Source organism: Cebidichthys violaceus, unplaced genomic scaffold, assembly GCF_023349555.1.
Source record: "Cebidichthys violaceus isolate CVI_PGR_0920_01 unplaced genomic scaffold, fCebVio1.0.p SCAF_11, whole genome shotgun sequence".
In the NCBI taxonomy this organism is placed as follows: Eukaryota; Metazoa; Chordata; class Actinopteri; order Perciformes; family Stichaeidae; genus Cebidichthys; species Cebidichthys violaceus.
The window spans coordinates 3,565,072-3,582,872 of record NW_027176274.1 but is presented as its reverse complement, the minus strand read 5'-3'; the positions used below and the strand labels follow the sequence as shown (position 1 = coordinate 3,582,872).

Below are 17,801 nucleotides of genomic sequence, written 5' to 3'. Positions count from 1 at the left end.
ACCACCATTAAAACAGTTGAACTAAAAGCAAGTATATACATGCACCATTATTTTCTGTTAAAAATGATAACTGCAAAAATACCCCATAACTATATGAAATGTTTTATTACAATATCAGTATTCAAGTCAATAAGAATGAACAAATATTATAAACACTTTTCAACAATACAAAACAACAGCAGCAAAAAATGCAGCCTCCAGAATCACCATGAAGTTTAATCAACACCTCTCGGAGACAGAGTCAACAAAAACTGATGTGTGATTCACAACTGAAAGTATGTATCATTACTTGGCCTATTAAGTTCTTACAGTTATTAAACATGTGGCACCTGCATCAGCCTGCGTATGCTCTGACACAAATAATGTTGTTTCTTTCTGATTCATAATTTACAAAAGATATCATGAACTGTTTTAAGAGTTCAGAAAGCCCATGCCTGATTCTAGTGTGTGTTAAAAAAGGGGCTTCACGTATAGTTGGATATACTTTTAAGTATTTCAAGAGAACCTGACTGACCTGAAAAACACAATTCACAATGTGTCAGCCTGATCCTTTAACGTTTGTTGACCATACACAAACTTAGAAAACTGTTGCGAAGCTGAGTCAGTTTAAGTCCATAAATAATAGGGTTGAGAATAGGTGGAATCATGAGAAATTGTATGGCCATGAAGTTCTTTACGCTCTGTGATATAGAGCTTGATCCATATCTAGCATACATGAGGTCGAAAAGCAGAGCAACTGAGATGTTACACAAGCATAATAAATGTGGCACACACGTCTGCATGAACTTCTTCCTTCCCTCTCTTGACTTTAAAGCAGATTTTACTAACTGCACATATGAACACACAATGAAAAGGTCATGCCCAAAATACAAAACTATAAAGATAAACCCAACAATATTGTTTGTTGTTATTGAATTGCAGGAAAGTTTAAGGATTGACCAGTTATCACAATAAAGTTTTTCTATATTGAAGCCACATAATTCCAGTTTGGACGTCATTATCATCACAACAGTCTGACAGAGCAAAGGTAGAAGTCTGGAGAAACACACCATCAAAAGAGCATTATGTTTAGTCATAACAGAGTGATATTCCAGTGGTCGACATATAGCCAAATATCGGTCATAGGCCATCAGGGCTAGAATAGAAAAATCGGTTGTTACATAGGAGTATACAACAAAGACCTGCAACAAGCAAGCAGTGTAAGATATGACATGAGTGTTAGACAATAGATCAAACAGGAATTTGGGGTAAAAGGCTGCTGTCCCATAAAGACTATTAAAGCACAAATTACCTACAAAGATGTACATGGGTTCATGAAGTTTTTCTTCCAATATGATAGTAACAATAAGAGCACCATTAACAAGTAAAATCACACTGTAACACAGTAAAGTTAGAGAGAAAAGAGTGACTCTGTGCTTTGTTGTTGAGTCATCTAATCCTGACAAGGTAAATGAACTTAAAATGGTTGCATTGATCATTGTTTACCTATTTGTCAAACAAAAATGTTACCTGATAGTTATCTCTTTATTGTTCTTGATTATGATTGCCTCAGTTGGCTATATGCAAAATGCAGTACTACAAAGATAAAACACAACATCTGGAATAATTTACCACTTGTCCATAAACAATGTAACTTCTTTTATTCTTTGTTGAGTATCGTCATTCACCAATCAGCTGTCAGGATTCACTAGAGCTCCAGAGTTTAATTACCGGCCCTGATTAAACGTATGAAATAATCTTATTATTGTCCATGTTTAGTCATATGTCAACCTTTAGTATTATTATACTAATTCTCAATATTATTAGTAAAAGAAGAACACATATAATTATATTATTGTTGTGTTGATGCCTGAAAGATACAGAAACAAATGTACTTTCAATCAGTTATTTTATGTTAAAACATGTTTTTAATGCTTGTATACAAAATAAAAAGATCCAATGATATATATTACTGTTTTAATTTTATATTATCTGTCTCAAAAATCCAGTATACCCAAAGACACTGTGCATCTGCAAAAATGTTAAACATACCACAAAATACAAATTTGTGGTCATTTGTAAGACTTGAGGAGTGAGATAAACAGCATTGGCAACTGGACAACTGAGCGGGCCTTAGCATTCAGATGAATGATAGGCATCTCCCAAGCCTATAGGCAGGCAGGTACACACTCTACACACTCTACGTGGAGTGTGGTAGTGTTGGCGGCCTTGAGGTGATAGCGTGGTTGACGCCTTGTCAGTTAATGCTGTTATATCCAAGGAACTGCGTATCACAGACAAATATTTACTACAATTTTAAATAGGAGCAAGCAAGAAGGCAATTGCAAAACGCTGCCTTCAGAGCATCCCAACTTGAATAGATATCAATAGATGGATAGATATTATAAAAATGATATACAATATGAAACATGTGATATTCAGTTTAAGATTACAGAAAGAAAGGGGAGACAAATCACTGGTCTAAATGGAATACATACCTGACAACTGATACTATTATGAACGAAATTGATGAACATAAAAATGAATGTGAATGACAATGTGCCATTATATAACAACTCTTTTGTACGTCATCCAATGTAACTAAGTGACCTCATGTTTAGTGTGTTATAAAACAGAAAAAGTATTGTCGGGTGCAGCCAGTGTAGGTAAGCCTAAGCAGATACCATGTAGATATGAGGCCGGGTCAAGCCACCAAGTATCTGCTCTTTGCTTGGGTGAGAGGAGGATTTAAAGGCAGCTTAAAGATATGTTTGATCAGGGATCAGGGTGAGACAATGGTGTCACCTGTCAACGGTGCATTTGTTGTCTGTTGCTTTTGTAACTTTAGTTGATTGTGTATACACAGATAAAAACATGATCCCAGTTCATTTAATTTTCTTTATTTCATCCTTACATCTAGGTTGCTCTCTAAAATATGTTAATTTTACCTGAAACAACATGGAAAGGATGTTTGAGTTGAAATGACATGGAACTGATATTTATGTGCGACTGCTACTCGTTAACATAATTTTATATTGTTTTGTTATGTGTGTGGTTGTGTGTTTGTATGAACAAACCATTAAAAATTTAACTATTGACATTCTTATTGTGCTTGTGCTTTGGTGAAGCATTCTGAATTGCCTAAAAGGTGCTACATAAATAAAGACTTGCCTGTTTTTGCTTTGTCTTATGGACCAGTTTATACACAGTAGCGTTACATAACACCGGAAGGCGCTACACCAAAAATAGGATAGCTGTTGTTGGTCAGTGACACAAATTTGTATTTTCAAGTTCACCAAAGCTGTACTTCACTAAAATGTATTTTGCCTCCTTTGAATCCAATGATTGGGGTGATTCAATAGATTTTGGTGAGATATTTTTGCTACACATTATCTCATGTTACAAAGCATGAATATGTTTTTTTAATATCAAAGTTAATACACAAAACATTGATACAAAAGCCTTTGCCATCCAGTATCTAACGTTAGTGGCCTTCTCTCAGTGCATAGGGAGTTGATGCACATAGTTACATGTTTCTTCTGCATGGGGACTGCTGGTCCCAGTGCAGGACATCAACAATAGACTGATGTCCTGGGGATACATAGAGAATGTAGTGGACTAATGACCCTGAGGCTTAATCATCATGTTTACTCTGCATTTCTGTGTCCCTGTGACATTGCGGTACAACAGGTGGGAGTTACATCAGTACATCTTTATTGTCAATAACATAGTAATCTCATGTGAATTAATGGAAAACATCAGGTTGTCTCTTAGGAAATGTGTTGGCTGATGTCCTCATTGTCACAGGCCAGTGTTTAGTAGAGTTAAACTTTCTTAAAAATGCTTGTTTGTTACACTTTAATGAAAGTATGCATCTTTATTGATACTGGTGCCGTACAGTGTAACGTTTATGATTGATATCTTTGGTATTATCTGAAGCAAATTAAATTAAATTTGTCCGCTTTTTCAGACTTTGTCTAAAATGTGTCTAACTAAATGCAGACAAGGCAAACTATCATCCTCATAGTTTATAATACCATTTTTTGTATCTCTTTTTCCTCAAGTACAGCACCTGTAGTGTATTGACGAGGCGGACGCACATAGTGTTGGTTACTTTATTCGGCCATGGAAAACTCTTGAGTCTGTAATGCGCATGCGCGCTACAACTACTAAGAAAGGACCGTGTTCACTGAGGTCCAAAAAGCATTTGTACTCATTACAACCATAGTAACTTAATGTGATCAATATACCACATTATTCCCCTTTTTAACTTGAGAACACAACTTAAACATTCTTAACAGAACAACAGTTTCCTGATACTTTTAACAAAAACAACATATGGCCTAAGTTAAACACAATATTTTACATCTTCCAACATTCCCTCATGTACAAGGTATGCGTGTTCAGTTTGTCAGTCCAAGTATAAGCTAAAGGATACAGTCCGCTGTAGGGGTATACAGTCTTATGGTATATATCGCTTTGGTGGTTTCGTCACTCGGTTTGAGCGCCTCAGAGCCATTGGTTCGGGCTGCAGAAGCTTGGGTGTCTGCACGTTAGAGTCAACAACTTCCTGAGAACTGCTGCAGTCTTCACCATCACCAAGTTCAGCCTGTGATTCAGTGACATCTATATCAGGTTCAGCAATGGCTCGAGCTCGCAGCTGGTCTCCATGACGTCTGTGTACTGTGTCGGAGGCTCGCTCTCTGACTTCATATGAAACAGGGCCCGTCTGTCTCACAACCAACCCTGGAATCCACTTGTGACTCCCCATCACAGTGCTGCGCAGATAAATGGCGTCGTCTTTATTAAAGAACCGGTCTGCAGCAGTGCGGTCATGGTGTTCTTTTTGTTGATACTGTTTCTTACGTACCGTCTCCTTGGTACAAGGCTTTAGGAAATCCAACCTTGTCCGGATATGTCTGTGAAGAAACAGATCAGCTGGGGACTGTAGTCAGTGCAGTTAGGCGTAGTCCGATATTGAAGCAGGAACAGTGAGATCTTGTCCTCAATGTTCAGTGAAGTGTGAGCAAGCTTTTTCATACCTGCCTTGAACGTCTGAACATATCTCTCTGCCAGACCATTTGTCGCTGGATGTCCTGGTGCACTTGTGGTGTGCAGAATTCCATTCTGCTTAGTAAAAGTCTGGAACTCGTCTGATGTGAATGTGGTCGCATTGTCTGTCACAATTTGTTCACGCAGACCGTAAGCGGCAAGCAGTCTCCTGAACCTGGTGATTGTTGCTTGAGAGGTGATCTGTGACATACGAAACACTTCCAACCACTTTGTATTTGAATCCATCACAACCATGAACATGTGGTTCAGGAACGGTCCAGAAAAGTCTATGTGTAGTCTCTTCCAGGACTCACCCGGGAACTCCCAGGGGTGTAGTGGAACCTGGCGTGGCATCTTTTGATCCAGCTGGCATGTCTCACATTCCTTGCAAATCTGTTCCACTTCCAAGTCAAGGTTCGGCCACCATACATATTTGCAAGCTAAGGCCTTTGTTTTCACAATGCCTTAGTGCCCAGAGTGAATCTCTTTTAACACGGCTCTTCTCATCTTGGAGGGTACAATGACTCTGGTCCCCCATAGGACACAACCTTGCTTTGTGGACAACTCATTTCTCTTTGTGAAAAACACCTTTAAAAAACACCGGCTGGTTAGCTTTTTGATTACACCGGTTAAAGCGAAACCTTTCAGCTACTAATAAGGGCTTGGGCTCATAATGTTCCTTTAGAACGGCCACTATTTCGTCAAATGTCTTATCTTATGGCTTCCTGGGCTGCACCAGATTTCTCAAAAGCCCATAAGTAGCTGCACCCATTACACTGAGCGTGGCTACTTGCTTATCTTTGGCTATGTCGTTAGCGTCAAAGAATTGTTCCATCCGTTCTATGTACGCTGACCATTGTTCATCTTCTGGCTTGAACTCGTCAATTCTCCCAAACAGGGCCATCGTACTCACTAGTACTGACACCGAGTGTCTCTCCTTCCCTGCGAAAGCATACAGTTTTATCCTCATCGCCAGTTACTGTAGTGTATTGACGAGGCGGACGCACATAGTGTTGGTTACTTTATTCAGCCATGGAAAACTCTTGAGTCTGTACTACACATGCGTGCTACAACTACTAAGAAAGGACTGTGTTCACTGAGGTCCAAAAAGTATTTGTACTCATTACAACCATAGTAACTTAATGTGATCAATATACCACAGCACCTAAACCGATCACGGATTTTACTCATATTCAAGTGTATGACTCATCCTCTAAAAATGATTGTATATCTTCTGTGGCTCTGCAAGGAGCTTTCCAAAATCTAAAAAAAAGTAACCCTGGTAATTTAATCGGATAGAACACCAAAGAAAAAGTGAGACCATGCCATTAAACTTTTGCTTATAAGGTCCATCAACACAACAGACTCGTCCTTGTGTTAGGACAATGACGTACAATACATACCATATGAACAGTGACTCTGAGGCCCAAAACAAGGTCCAAAGCACAAAGGTTTTGTACTATGGCCTGATTCTTGGTCATTGTTCCAATACATCAAAAAGGTACTGGATGGGTTTGAGGTCAGAGCTCACGACAGGCTAGTCTATACAGTATACGGGTACATAGATTATTTCTTCTGATGTGCTGCTTTTCTTCTTGTCTTCCTTTTTTTCTTTATTTGATGCCTTTTTGTTTTTTTAGGACTTCTTTTTGCATCCATTTTCTTGTTTGCTTGTGGTTGTTTTGTTTTCTGTTTCTACACTCCTTTCCTACCTCTTCATTCCGTCACTGCTACCATAATTAAATTAAATTAAATTAAATTGTATTTGTATAGCCCAATATCACTAATCTTTCCTCAGAGGGCTTTACAATCTGTACAACATACAACATCCACTGTCCTTGGACCCTCACATGGGAATAGGAACATTTTCACCAAGAAAAACCTTAAAGGGGGAAAAAAAACAGGGGGGAACCTCAGGGAGAGCAATTGAGAAGGGAACTCTCTCTAAGGATGGGCAGAAGTGCAATAAAAGTCATGTGTACAGAATGAAAAACATAAAAATATGACAACATTACCTCGTCCTCCTCCTTTTAAAGGTGCAAGATATGACATTTAGAGCATTTCGATTGCCTCTCAATGGCTCTCAACATGCCGAAGGCGAACCAGCGGCTCGCACACAGCTAACGATGCTAACAGTGCAAACTACGACAATAAATGCTGACAGAACTAGCAGTGCTAACCTGAGGGGGAACCGGAGGTTGGGCGCTACGCTTCTGTGACGACACTCTCGTTCAGGATGGCGTTGTCAGCTGTAACCGTCATATGAGAGCAGTGCAGAACGGCGGCTCTGAGCTAACCAGTAAGGCACGCTCACTTGCACTAAAAGCATGCATAAAAAAATTTTATTTAAGAATTTTATTTTTTTTGTTTTCTATGTATACGTTTCCTGCAGGTTTTGGCTCCAACCTTTACTTCCTGCAGAGAACAAAAGAAAAAAATTATGTAGGGGACAGAAGAAGAGAATACAGTGAGAGGAATCAAGTTTGATAGATTTTCCTTCAAAGAGTTGAATATGAGACACTAAAGGATAAGGGCTGCTGAAAAAACTTTCATAGGTTCATGTCGAACTGGGGATCTGCTGACTCACCCTCATTCTCTCATCAGTCTACTTTAAAGAAATGTTCAGTTTTCCAACTGTCCTTTTCTCCAGAACTAACATGACTAAACCCCTCATGGACCATGTCCGGTTATCCTCGAATTCAAATTTGAGTTTATGAATTTGCATAGTATTTTCTAATGCTAATTCAATGTAGCCCAACCCACCAAAGTGTACAAGAAGTGTATAAAGTTCAGCAGAGGCTTTTGTCTCGTTCAGTTGGGAGGGTCGTAGCAGCTGCCTGGAGTCCTTCATATGTGGGACATATCTTGGGCCGTGAGTGTAAAATGTGAATTTATGTTGATATACTGTATACTAAATGTTGTTCTGTGATTTTTGATATCAACATCCTAACATTTTGTCACAGGTGACTGAGAAGACAGGCATCTGCATCATAATCTATGATTCACATAAGCAATGTTGTATTCCTCTATGACCTGAATCCATTTGGCTTTGTTATTTTCACTATCGTGGTGAAACACACTGTGGTGCTGTTGCACACTGGTATGCAGAGATCAGAGTTGTTGACATTTATCTCAGTTGATGTGGAAAATGACTTTTGACTAAACTCAAGCAGATGAGGTTATTTTGTGATTCTTTGTTTCTGTACTCTGGAATTTAACAGCCAAGAAAAGCTCCTCAATGTGTTTGCCTGCCTTGCACCACGATTATAAGAACATTTAAATCCAGGTAGATTATTGACTTGAGGCATTATTCAAAAGGATAATAGATAACACTATTACTGAGCCAGTGTTGCTACTGTATAGCCTCTATGTTTTACTTTGTGGCACGTATAGTGTACAAGAAAGAAATGGAGAACTCAACTAAGATTGTGTCTTTTGTGCTGGCTGCCTATGGTAACATTGGAAACCTAAAATACCTGTATTTCAGCTTAATGCTATTTTGGTACCTCTCTATTTGTGTGTCAAACACATTTTTTATTGTGGTCATATATAAGGACAGAAACTTGCATGAACCAATGTATATATTGTTGTGTAATTTATTTGTGATTGAAATGGGTAACGGCACATCAATGTATCCTCTTCTGCTCTCACAGATGTTTTCAGATACACATGAAGTAACACTGTCATGGTGTTTTCTGCAGATGTGTTGTATCTACACATGTAGTTGTGTTGGGTTTTGCAGTTTAGCAGCTATGGCCTATGACAGATATGTATGTATCTGTTATCCTTTACACTACAATGTCATTATGAGCACAGGGAGAGTAGGTATAATCATTCTGTTTGTATGGATGTATTCATTTGTTAACTATATGTTCTCATTTTCATTCATCATCCCTTTGACATTTTGTGGAAATGTCATTGACAAAGTTTTTTGTGACCAACACTTAGTAATTAAACTTGCATGTTCAGTCTCAGTACTTACCAGCATATCTGATCTGTGTTTTGCCTTTGCGAGTGTGGTTATCCCATTTAGTCTCATTTTAGTCTCTTACATGAAGATTTTGTCGGTTTGTATAAATTTGTCCAAAGAAAACAAACAAAAAGCTGTTACCACCTGCACACCTCAGATTGTCTCTGTGTCAAACATTTGTCTTGGCTGCGTTTTTCACTTTGTGGATTCCAGGTTTGATGTGGCCTATGTACCAGATAAAGTGCGCATTTTTTTATCTGTATACCTCCTTATTTTCCAACCAATGATCACTCCCTTTATGTATGGATTCAACCTACCCAAAATAAGACAATCATGTAAAAGACTTCTGTTTGATAGAAAATAAATATTTTGGATATTGTACATTGTGATGTAAAGTTCTTTAATGTATGTTCTTCACCATGAAAAAAAACATTTGAAATAATTACATATTTGTCTAAATGTTGCAAGAGTGTGTTTAGAGTTATCTTTGCTTAGTGGAAAAATAGCATGTTTGTCTACAAAGTGTGGCGTAAAATTCACAGACAAAAAATAATCTAGAAAGTTGCGCAACTCTTCATACACACTGCAAACATTACAAAAAAAGACAAAGCCGTTTTAGTGATGTATGGATTTGTTGTTGTTGCAGAAAATTTCATTAATTTGTCCCTAACTCCTGGGATGATTAACTATAAGTAAAACTAAAGGTAATGCATCTGCCAAGCAAAACAGTATATTACAGCCAATATGAGTGAATTACAATATTATTACAGTAACACTAAAAACTGATTGTAGCATAGTGGAGAGAACAAAAGAATAATGTGCAAATGTACTATGACTTTTGATGAAACTATGCTTTTAAAATGAATCAATGGGACCTGAAATATTACATTCAAAGTCCAGCAACGCTACAAACATTGGGATTTACTACACAGCTAAACTGAACTTGGTTATTTTGCTACTTTTGTTTTGTGCTGTGAAGCAAAACTAACTATACAGTGTTTTGTGTTTTACAGAGCCAGGAGCAAACGGCTCAGTTTATCAAGCTGAGGGGGGAGAATGATGGCCTCATAGCTTGGAAGTAAGCCCATTTGTAATATCTTCATTCGACCATCTTGTACTTAAGGTTACAGTTAAATTAGCTCTCATCCTAAACAAAGTAGATAGGACAATACTCTTTATTTGTTTTTTGTGTTGCTTTCACAGAGATGCAAGTTGTGACCTTGTCACCTTTTTTTTTACTTTTTTTAAACCCAAAAGAGAGCTTCCAAGTTAAAGGTTTCTACGGGAATTTGTGTATATCCTGCTGTGTCAAATTTGTCAATCTTCTGAGTTTGCATTGGATAAAAGTCGCTTTTAAGTCGCTTTGGATAAAAGCGTCTGCTAAATGACTCTAATGTAATGTAATGTAATGCATCCTTGTGTTAACATTATTAATAAGTGTTTCTCTTGTTAACCTTTTTTCATTGTGATTAGGACAATTTCTGAGAAAATGTGCCTGTAGGGGAGGGTGACTTCCTTGCAAGCAAAAACAAAAATGGGGCAACTTAAAGAAAAAAATACAAAGTATGTGCATGTGTGTAACTACAAGTTAATAAACACGTTTGCTGACATTTGTTTTGCTGCTGCTATTCTTGTTAACTGTCTTAACATACACACACACTGGGCATATAGCAACACTGAGACCTACTGGCGATCCACTGGCGCTACTGCTTAACAATAACACTGTTCCCCAAATTATAATTACAATGAACACTTCTTTCCCATAAACACATAGAAAAGATAACAAACTATATTTACTTGCATCACACCAAAGAAATGATTCTGTTTAGTAAGCTACACATGACTTGTTGTACCACGCATGTATATCTGGATGCCATATATGATGAGGATCCAACTCTTCACAATAAAAACATTTGAAATGAAAATAAATATTAACAGTATATTACAGCCAACATGAGGATTACAAAAATTATAAAAAGTGTATTGAAAAAAGAGTAAATATGACTTTTGATGAAACCATACTTTTAAACAGGCTCATTTTTCAGCTTTAATGCTGATAATCAGAGTACACCTTAAGTCCTCTTCTGAAATTAATGTTTTTCCTTTTCTGTCAAATTCTCTTCTCAACAAGCACCTGTATGTAGGATCTGAATATATCAGACTGTGGTGACTCCAAGTGACAGGCACAGTCTAAAAAGGAGTTTCTTTTTATCCAACATCATTTTTCTCATAAACATTGTTAGAGGGATTTTTTGGGGGGATTGTATGTAGAGTTTTGAAGACATTGCACAATTTGGGAAATGCATTTGCTGTTTTGCAAAGTGAAACAGTTTCCTTTTAGAAATTGTGTTGCTTTTTTGGCCTCAAAACTGAAGCTTTTGTTTCCAACAATAAATGGAGACACCCTGTAATGTAAAGATAATGCAGCAGGATGAATGATATAAAGTTAATACAGGCCTATTGTAACAGCAGGCACACTACTTCATGTATTGATAGCTTTTGCTACCAGAGGTCAGCATCAGACCGGAGCTTAAATGTGTGAGAACTCCACGACTACATGTTGATATAAAAAGCTGTAAACAGCATTTTGTGGTTCCAGATGGAACTGTGTGAAGTCTGTTACATTCGTTGCTGGGGCCACGGCTGAATACTACAAGTTTGAAAATGAACAAAATGTGGGGTTGTTGAGTCAGAAAGAAGTGAGTTTACCAGACCTCTGTGCCGCTATGGCCTATGAAAAATATGTCTGAATCTGTTATCCTTTAAAAACACACACAGCTAGCGATGCTAACAGTGCAAACTACGACAAAAAGTGCTGACAGAACTAGCAGTGCTTACCTGAGGGGGAACCGGAGGTTGGGCGCTAAGCTTCTGAGGACACTCTCGTTCAGGATGGCGTTATCAGCTGTAACCGCCGTATGAGAGCAGTGCAGAGCGGCGGCTCTGAGCTAACCAGTGCGGTACGCTCACATGCACTAAAAGCATGCATGGCCGACCCGGTTACTTCAACAAAGCAAGGAGAAGCTTTAATAGCAAAACACACAGAGGGAGAGTGACTTCAACCTCTGCACAGGTAGACATTACTCCACTATATATTTACATAGATAATGGTTGTTTGCTGCTATATTAATGTTCAGAATGTTAAACACAGCTCCTTTAAGTTTCCATTTCCTCTCATCAATGTTTGTGATCAATTCCTATTTTATTAGGGCCCGAGCACCAACGTAGTCGGAGTGGAGGACCTATTGTTATTCTATTGTTTATTATTATTTTAACACTTTCATTGCAAAGGGGAGGTGCTTGGGATACTGGGAATTTTTTTTAATTTGGCACGCAAGCCAATCGTGGCAAAAATTGCAGTCTGATTGGGGTGTCCAGCTGCGGTATGAAATATTGGCTCGATAGCGCCCCCTATTGAGTAGACCCAACATTGGGTTTCACCTAGCTGTATGAAATTTGGTAGGTATGTGGAACGTCATGGGACGTACAAAAAATCCTCTTGGAGCTTTTCATTAAACCAAACAGGAAGTCGGACATTTTGAAATGTCTGACGTTTTTTGACCATATTAAAAGGGTTTGTGGGCACACCATGAGAAAAAGACTTCTCTGGTCTAAATATGTGCAAACTAAGATGCATGGAGAACAAAAGTTAGATAACAGTGGTTCACAACCCATGTCAGTGGGCATTACTATAAATGATCTGTCCAGATCTTCTACATGAGAATCAGGTTAAATGTTACAGTGAATGCATCACACTTTCATAGATTCATGTCGAACCGGGGATCCGCTGACTCGCCCTCATTCTCTCATCAGTCTACTTTAAAGAAATGTTCAGTTTTTCCAACTGTTCTTTTCTCCAGAACTAACATGACTAAACCCCTCATGGACCATCAGCCCCATCGTGTCCAGATTTCCGCAAATTCTAATTTGAGTTTATGAATTTGCATAGTATTTTCTAATGCAAATTCAATGTAGCCCAACCCACCAAAGTGTACAAGAAGTGATTAAAGTTCAGCAGAGGCTTTTGTCTCGTTCAGTTGGGAGGGGCGTAGCAGCCGCCTGGAGTCCTTCATATGTGGGAGATACCTGAGTGTGAGTGTAAAATGTGAATTTATGTTGATGTACTGTATACTAAATGTTGTTCTGTGATTTTTGATATCAACATCCTAACATTTTGTCACAGGTGACTGAGAAGACAGGTGTCTGCATCATAATCTATGATTCACATAAGCAATGTTGTATTCCTCTATGACCTGAATCCATTTGGCTTTGTTATTTTCACTATCGTGGTGAAACACACTGTGGTGCTGTTGCACACTGGTATGCAGAGATCAGAGTTGTTGACATTTATCTCAGTTGATGTGGAAAATGACTTTTGACTAAACTCAAGCAGATGAAGTTATTTTGTGATTCTTTGTTTCTGTACTCTGGAATTTAACAGCCAAGAAAAGCTCCTCAATGTGTTTGCCTGCCTTGCACCACGATTATAAGAACATTTAAATCCAGGTAGATTATTGACTTGAGGCATTATTCAAAAGGATAATAGATAACACTATTACTGAGCCAGTGTTGCTGCTGTATAGACTCTATGTTTTACTTTGTGGCACGTATAGTGTACAAGAAAAAAATGGAGAACTCAACTGAAATTGTGTCTTTTGTGCTGGCTGCCTATGGTAACATTGGAAACCTAAAATACCTGTATTTCAGCTTAATGCTATTTTGGTACCTCTCTATTTGTGTGTCAAACACAATTCTTATTGTGGTCATATATAAGGACAGAAGCTTGCATGAACCAATGTATATATTGTTGTGTAATTTATTTGTGAATGAAATTGGTGGCAGCACATCAATGTATCCTCTTCTGCTCTCACAGATGTTTTCAGATACACATGAAGTAACACTGCCATGGTGTTTTCTGCAGATGTGTTATATCTACACATGTGCTTCTGTTGAGTTTTGCAGTTTAGCAGCTATGGCCTATGACAGATATGTATGTATCTGTTATCCTTTACACTACAATGTCATTATGAGCACAGGGAGAGTAGGTATACTCATTCTGTTTATATGGATGTATTCATTTGTTAACTATATGTTCTCATTTTCATTCATCATCCCTTTGACATTTTGTGGAAATGTCATTGACAAAGTTTTTTGTGACCAACACTTAGTAATTAAACTTGCATGTTCAGTCTCAGTATTTACCAGCATATCTGATCTGTGTTTTGCTTTTGCGAGTGTGGTTATCCCATTTAGTCTCATTTTAGTCTCTTACATGAAGATTTTGTCGGTTTGTGTAAATTTGTCCAAAGAAAACAAACAAAAAGCTGTTACCACCTGCACACCTCAGATTGTCTCTATGTCAAACATGTGTCTTGGCTGCGTTTTTCACTTTGTGGATTCCAGGTTTGATGTGGCCTATGTACCAGATAAAGTGCGCATTTTTTTATCTGTATACCTCCTTATTTTCCAACCAATAATCACTCCCTTTATGTATGGATTCAACCTACCCAAAATAAGACAATCATGTAAAAGACTTCTGTTTGATAGAAAATAAATATTTTGGATATTTTACACTGTGATGTAAAGTTATTTAATGTATGTTCTTCACCATGAAAAAAACATTTGAAATAATTACATATTTGTCTAAATGTTGCAAGAGTGTGTTTAGAGTTATCTTTGCTTAGTGGAAAAATAGCATGTTTGTCTACAAAGTGTGGTGTAAAATTCACAGACAAAAAATAATCTAGAAAGTTGCACAACTCTTCATACACACTGCAAACATTACAAAAAAAGACAAAGCCGTTTTAGTGATGTATGGATTTGTTGTTGTTGTTGCAGAGAATTTCATTAATTTGTCCCTAACTCCTGGGATGATTAACTATAAGTAAAACTAAAGGTAATGCATCTGCCAAGCAAAACAGTATATTACAGCCAATATGAGTGAATTACAATATTATTACAGTAACACTAAAAACTGATTGTAGCATAGTGGAGAGAACAAAAGAATAATGTGCAAATGTACTATGACTTTTGATGAAACTATGCTTTTAAAATGAATCAATGGGACCTGAAATATTACATTCAAAGTCCAGCAACGCTACAAACGTTGAGATTTACTACACAGCTAAACTGAACTTGGTTATTTTGCTACTTTTGTTTTGTGCTGTGAAGCAAAACTAACTATACAGTGTTTTGTGTTTTACAGAGCCAGGAGCAAACGGCTCAGTTTATCAAGCTGAGGGGGGAGAATGATGGCCTCATAGCTTGGAAGTAAGCCCATTTGTAATATCTTCATTCGACCATCTTGTACTTAAGGTTACAGTTAAATTAGCTCTCATCCTAAACAAAGTAGATAGGACAATACTCTTTGTTTTTTGTGTTGCTTTCACAGAGATGCAAGTTGTGACCTTGTCACCTTTTTCTTTACTTTTTTTAAACCCAAAAGAGAGCTTCCAAGTAAAAGGTTTCTATGACAATTTGTGTATTTCCTGCTGTGTCCAATTTGTCAATCTTCTAAGTTTGCATCCTTGTGTTAACATTATTAATAAGTGTTTCTCTTGTTAACCTTTTTTCATTGTGATTAGGACAAAATCTGAGAAAATGTGCCTGCAGGGGAGGGTGACTTCCTTGCAAGCAAAAACAAAAATGGGGCAACTTAAAGAAAAAAATATAAAGTATGTGCATGTGTGTAACTACAAGTTAATAAACACGTTTGCTGACATTTGTTTTGCTGCTGCTATTTTTGTTAACTGTCTTAACATACACACACACTGGGCATATAGCAACACTGAGACCTACTGGCGATCCACTGGCGCTACTGCTTAACAATAACACTGTTCCCCAAATTATAATTACAATGAACACTTCTTTCCCATAAACACATAGGAAAGATAACAAATTATATGTACTTGCATCACACCAAAGAAATGATTCTGTTTAGTAAGCTACACATGACTTGTTGTACCACGCATGTATATCTGGATGCCATATATGATGAGGATCCAACTCTTCACAATAAAAACATTTGAAATGAAAATAAATATTAACAGTATATTACAGCCAACATGAGGATTACAAAAATTATAAAAAATGTATTGAAAAAAGAGTAAATATGACTTTTGATGAAACCATACTTTTAAACAGGCTCATTTTTCAGCTTTAATGCTGATAATCAGAGTACACCTTAAGTCCTCTTCTGAACTTAATGTTTTTCCTTTTCTGTCAAATTCTCTTCTCAACAAGCACCTGTATGTAGGATCTGAATATATCAGACTGTGGTGACTCCAAGTGACAGGCACAGTCTAAAAAGGAGTTTCTTTTTATCCAACATCATTTTTCTCATAAACATTGTTAGAGGGATTTTTTGGGGGGATTGTATGTAGAGTTTTGAAGACATTGCACAATTTGGGAAATGCATTTGCTGTTTTGCAAAGTGAAACAGTTTCCTTTTAGAAATTGTGTTGCTTTTTTGGCCTCAAAACTGAAGCTTTTGTTTCCAAAAATAAATGGAGAAACCCTGTAGAGTGAAGATAATGTAGCAGGATGAATGATATAAAGTTAATACAGGCCTATTGTAACAGCAGGCACACTACTTCATGTATTGATAGCTTTTGCTACCAGAGGTCAGCATCAGACCGGAGCTTAAATGTGTGAGAACTCCACGACTACATGTTGATATAAAAAGCTGTAAACAGCATTTTGTGGTTCCAGATGGAACTGCGTGAAGTCTGTTACATTCGTCGTTGGGGCCACGGCTGAATACTACAAGTTTGAAAATGAACAAAATGTGGTGTTGTTGAGTCAGAAAGAAGTGAGTTTACCAGACCTCTGTGCCGCTATGGCCTATGAAAAATATGTCTGAATCTGTTATCCTTTAAAAACACACACAGCTAGCGATGCTAACAGTGCAAACTACGACAAAAAGTGCTGACAGAACTAGCAGTGCTTACCTGAGGGGGAACCGGAGGTTGGGCGCTAAGCTTCTGAGGACACTCTCGTTCAGGATGGCGTTATCAGCTGTAACCGCCGTATGAGAGCAGTGCAGAGCGGCGGCTCTGAGCTAACCAGTGCGGTACGCTCACATGCACTAAAAGCATGCATGGCCGACCCGGTTACTTCAACAAAGCAAGGAGAAGCTTTAATAGCAAAACACACAGAGGGAGAGTGACTTCAACCTCTGCACAGGTAGACATTACTCCACTATATATTTACATAGATAATGGTTGTTTGCTGCTATATTAATGTTCAGAATGTTAAACACAGCTCCTTTAAGTTTCCATTTCCTCTCATCAATGTTTGTGATCAATTCCTATTTTATTAGGGCCCGAGCACCAACGTAGTCGGAGTGGAGGACCTATTGTTATTCTATTGTTTATTATTATTTTAACACTTTCATTGCAAAGGGGAGGTGCTTGGGATACTGGGAATTTTTTTTAATTTGGCACGCAAGCCAATCGTGGCAAAAATTGCAGTCTGATTGGGGTGTCCAGCTGCGGTATGAAATATTGGCTCGATAGCGCCCCCTATTGAGTAGACCCAACATTGGGTTTCACCTAGCTGTATGAAATTTGGTAGGTATGTGGAACGTCATGGGACGTACAAAAAATCCTCTTGGAGCTTTTCATTAAACCAAACAGGAAGTCGGACATTTTGAAATGTCTGACGTTTTTTGACCATATTAAAAGGGTTTGTGGGCACACCATGAGAAAAAGACTTCTCTGGTCTAAATATGTGCAAACTAAGATGCATGGAGAACAAAAGTTAGATAACAGTGGTTCACAACCCATGTCAGTGGGCATTA

The 17,801-nt window shown here is 37.8% G+C and overlaps 3 protein-coding genes across 3 annotated transcripts; 2 read left to right on the top strand and 1 right to left on the bottom strand.

The window, feature by feature from the left end:
* Nucleotides 1–551: 551 nt before the first annotated feature.
* LOC137890361 (olfactory receptor 11H6-like) lies at nt 552–1,478 on the bottom strand. Its single transcript, XM_068734522.1, has one exon. The coding sequence runs from the start codon at nt 1,476–1,478 to the stop codon at nt 552–554; it is 927 nt and encodes a 308-aa protein (XP_068590623.1).
* Nucleotides 1,479–8,399: 6,921 nt separating this feature from the next.
* LOC137890345 (olfactory receptor 6B1-like) lies at nt 8,400–9,365 on the top strand. Its single transcript, XM_068734521.1, has one exon. It carries the CDS (start codon nt 8,400–8,402, stop codon nt 9,363–9,365), a length of 966 nt encoding a protein of 321 aa, XP_068590622.1.
* A 4,224-nt stretch (nt 9,366–13,589) lies between these two features.
* Nucleotides 13,590–14,555, top strand: LOC137890328 (olfactory receptor 6B1-like). The gene has a single exon (XM_068734520.1). The coding sequence runs from the start codon at nt 13,590–13,592 to the stop codon at nt 14,553–14,555; it is 966 nt and encodes a 321-aa protein (XP_068590621.1).
* The last annotated feature ends 3,246 nt before the right edge of the window (nt 14,556–17,801 follow it).

Excerpts from the sequence above, each read along its gene's own strand:
- LOC137890361 (XM_068734522.1), bottom strand. The coding sequence starts at position 1,478 with ATGATCAATGCAACCATTTTAAGTTCATTTACCTTGTCAGGATTAGAT.
- LOC137890345 (XM_068734521.1), top strand. The coding sequence starts at position 8,400 with ATGTTTTACTTTGTGGCACGTATAGTGTACAAGAAAGAAATGGAGAAC.
- LOC137890328 (XM_068734520.1), top strand. The coding sequence starts at position 13,590 with ATGTTTTACTTTGTGGCACGTATAGTGTACAAGAAAAAAATGGAGAAC.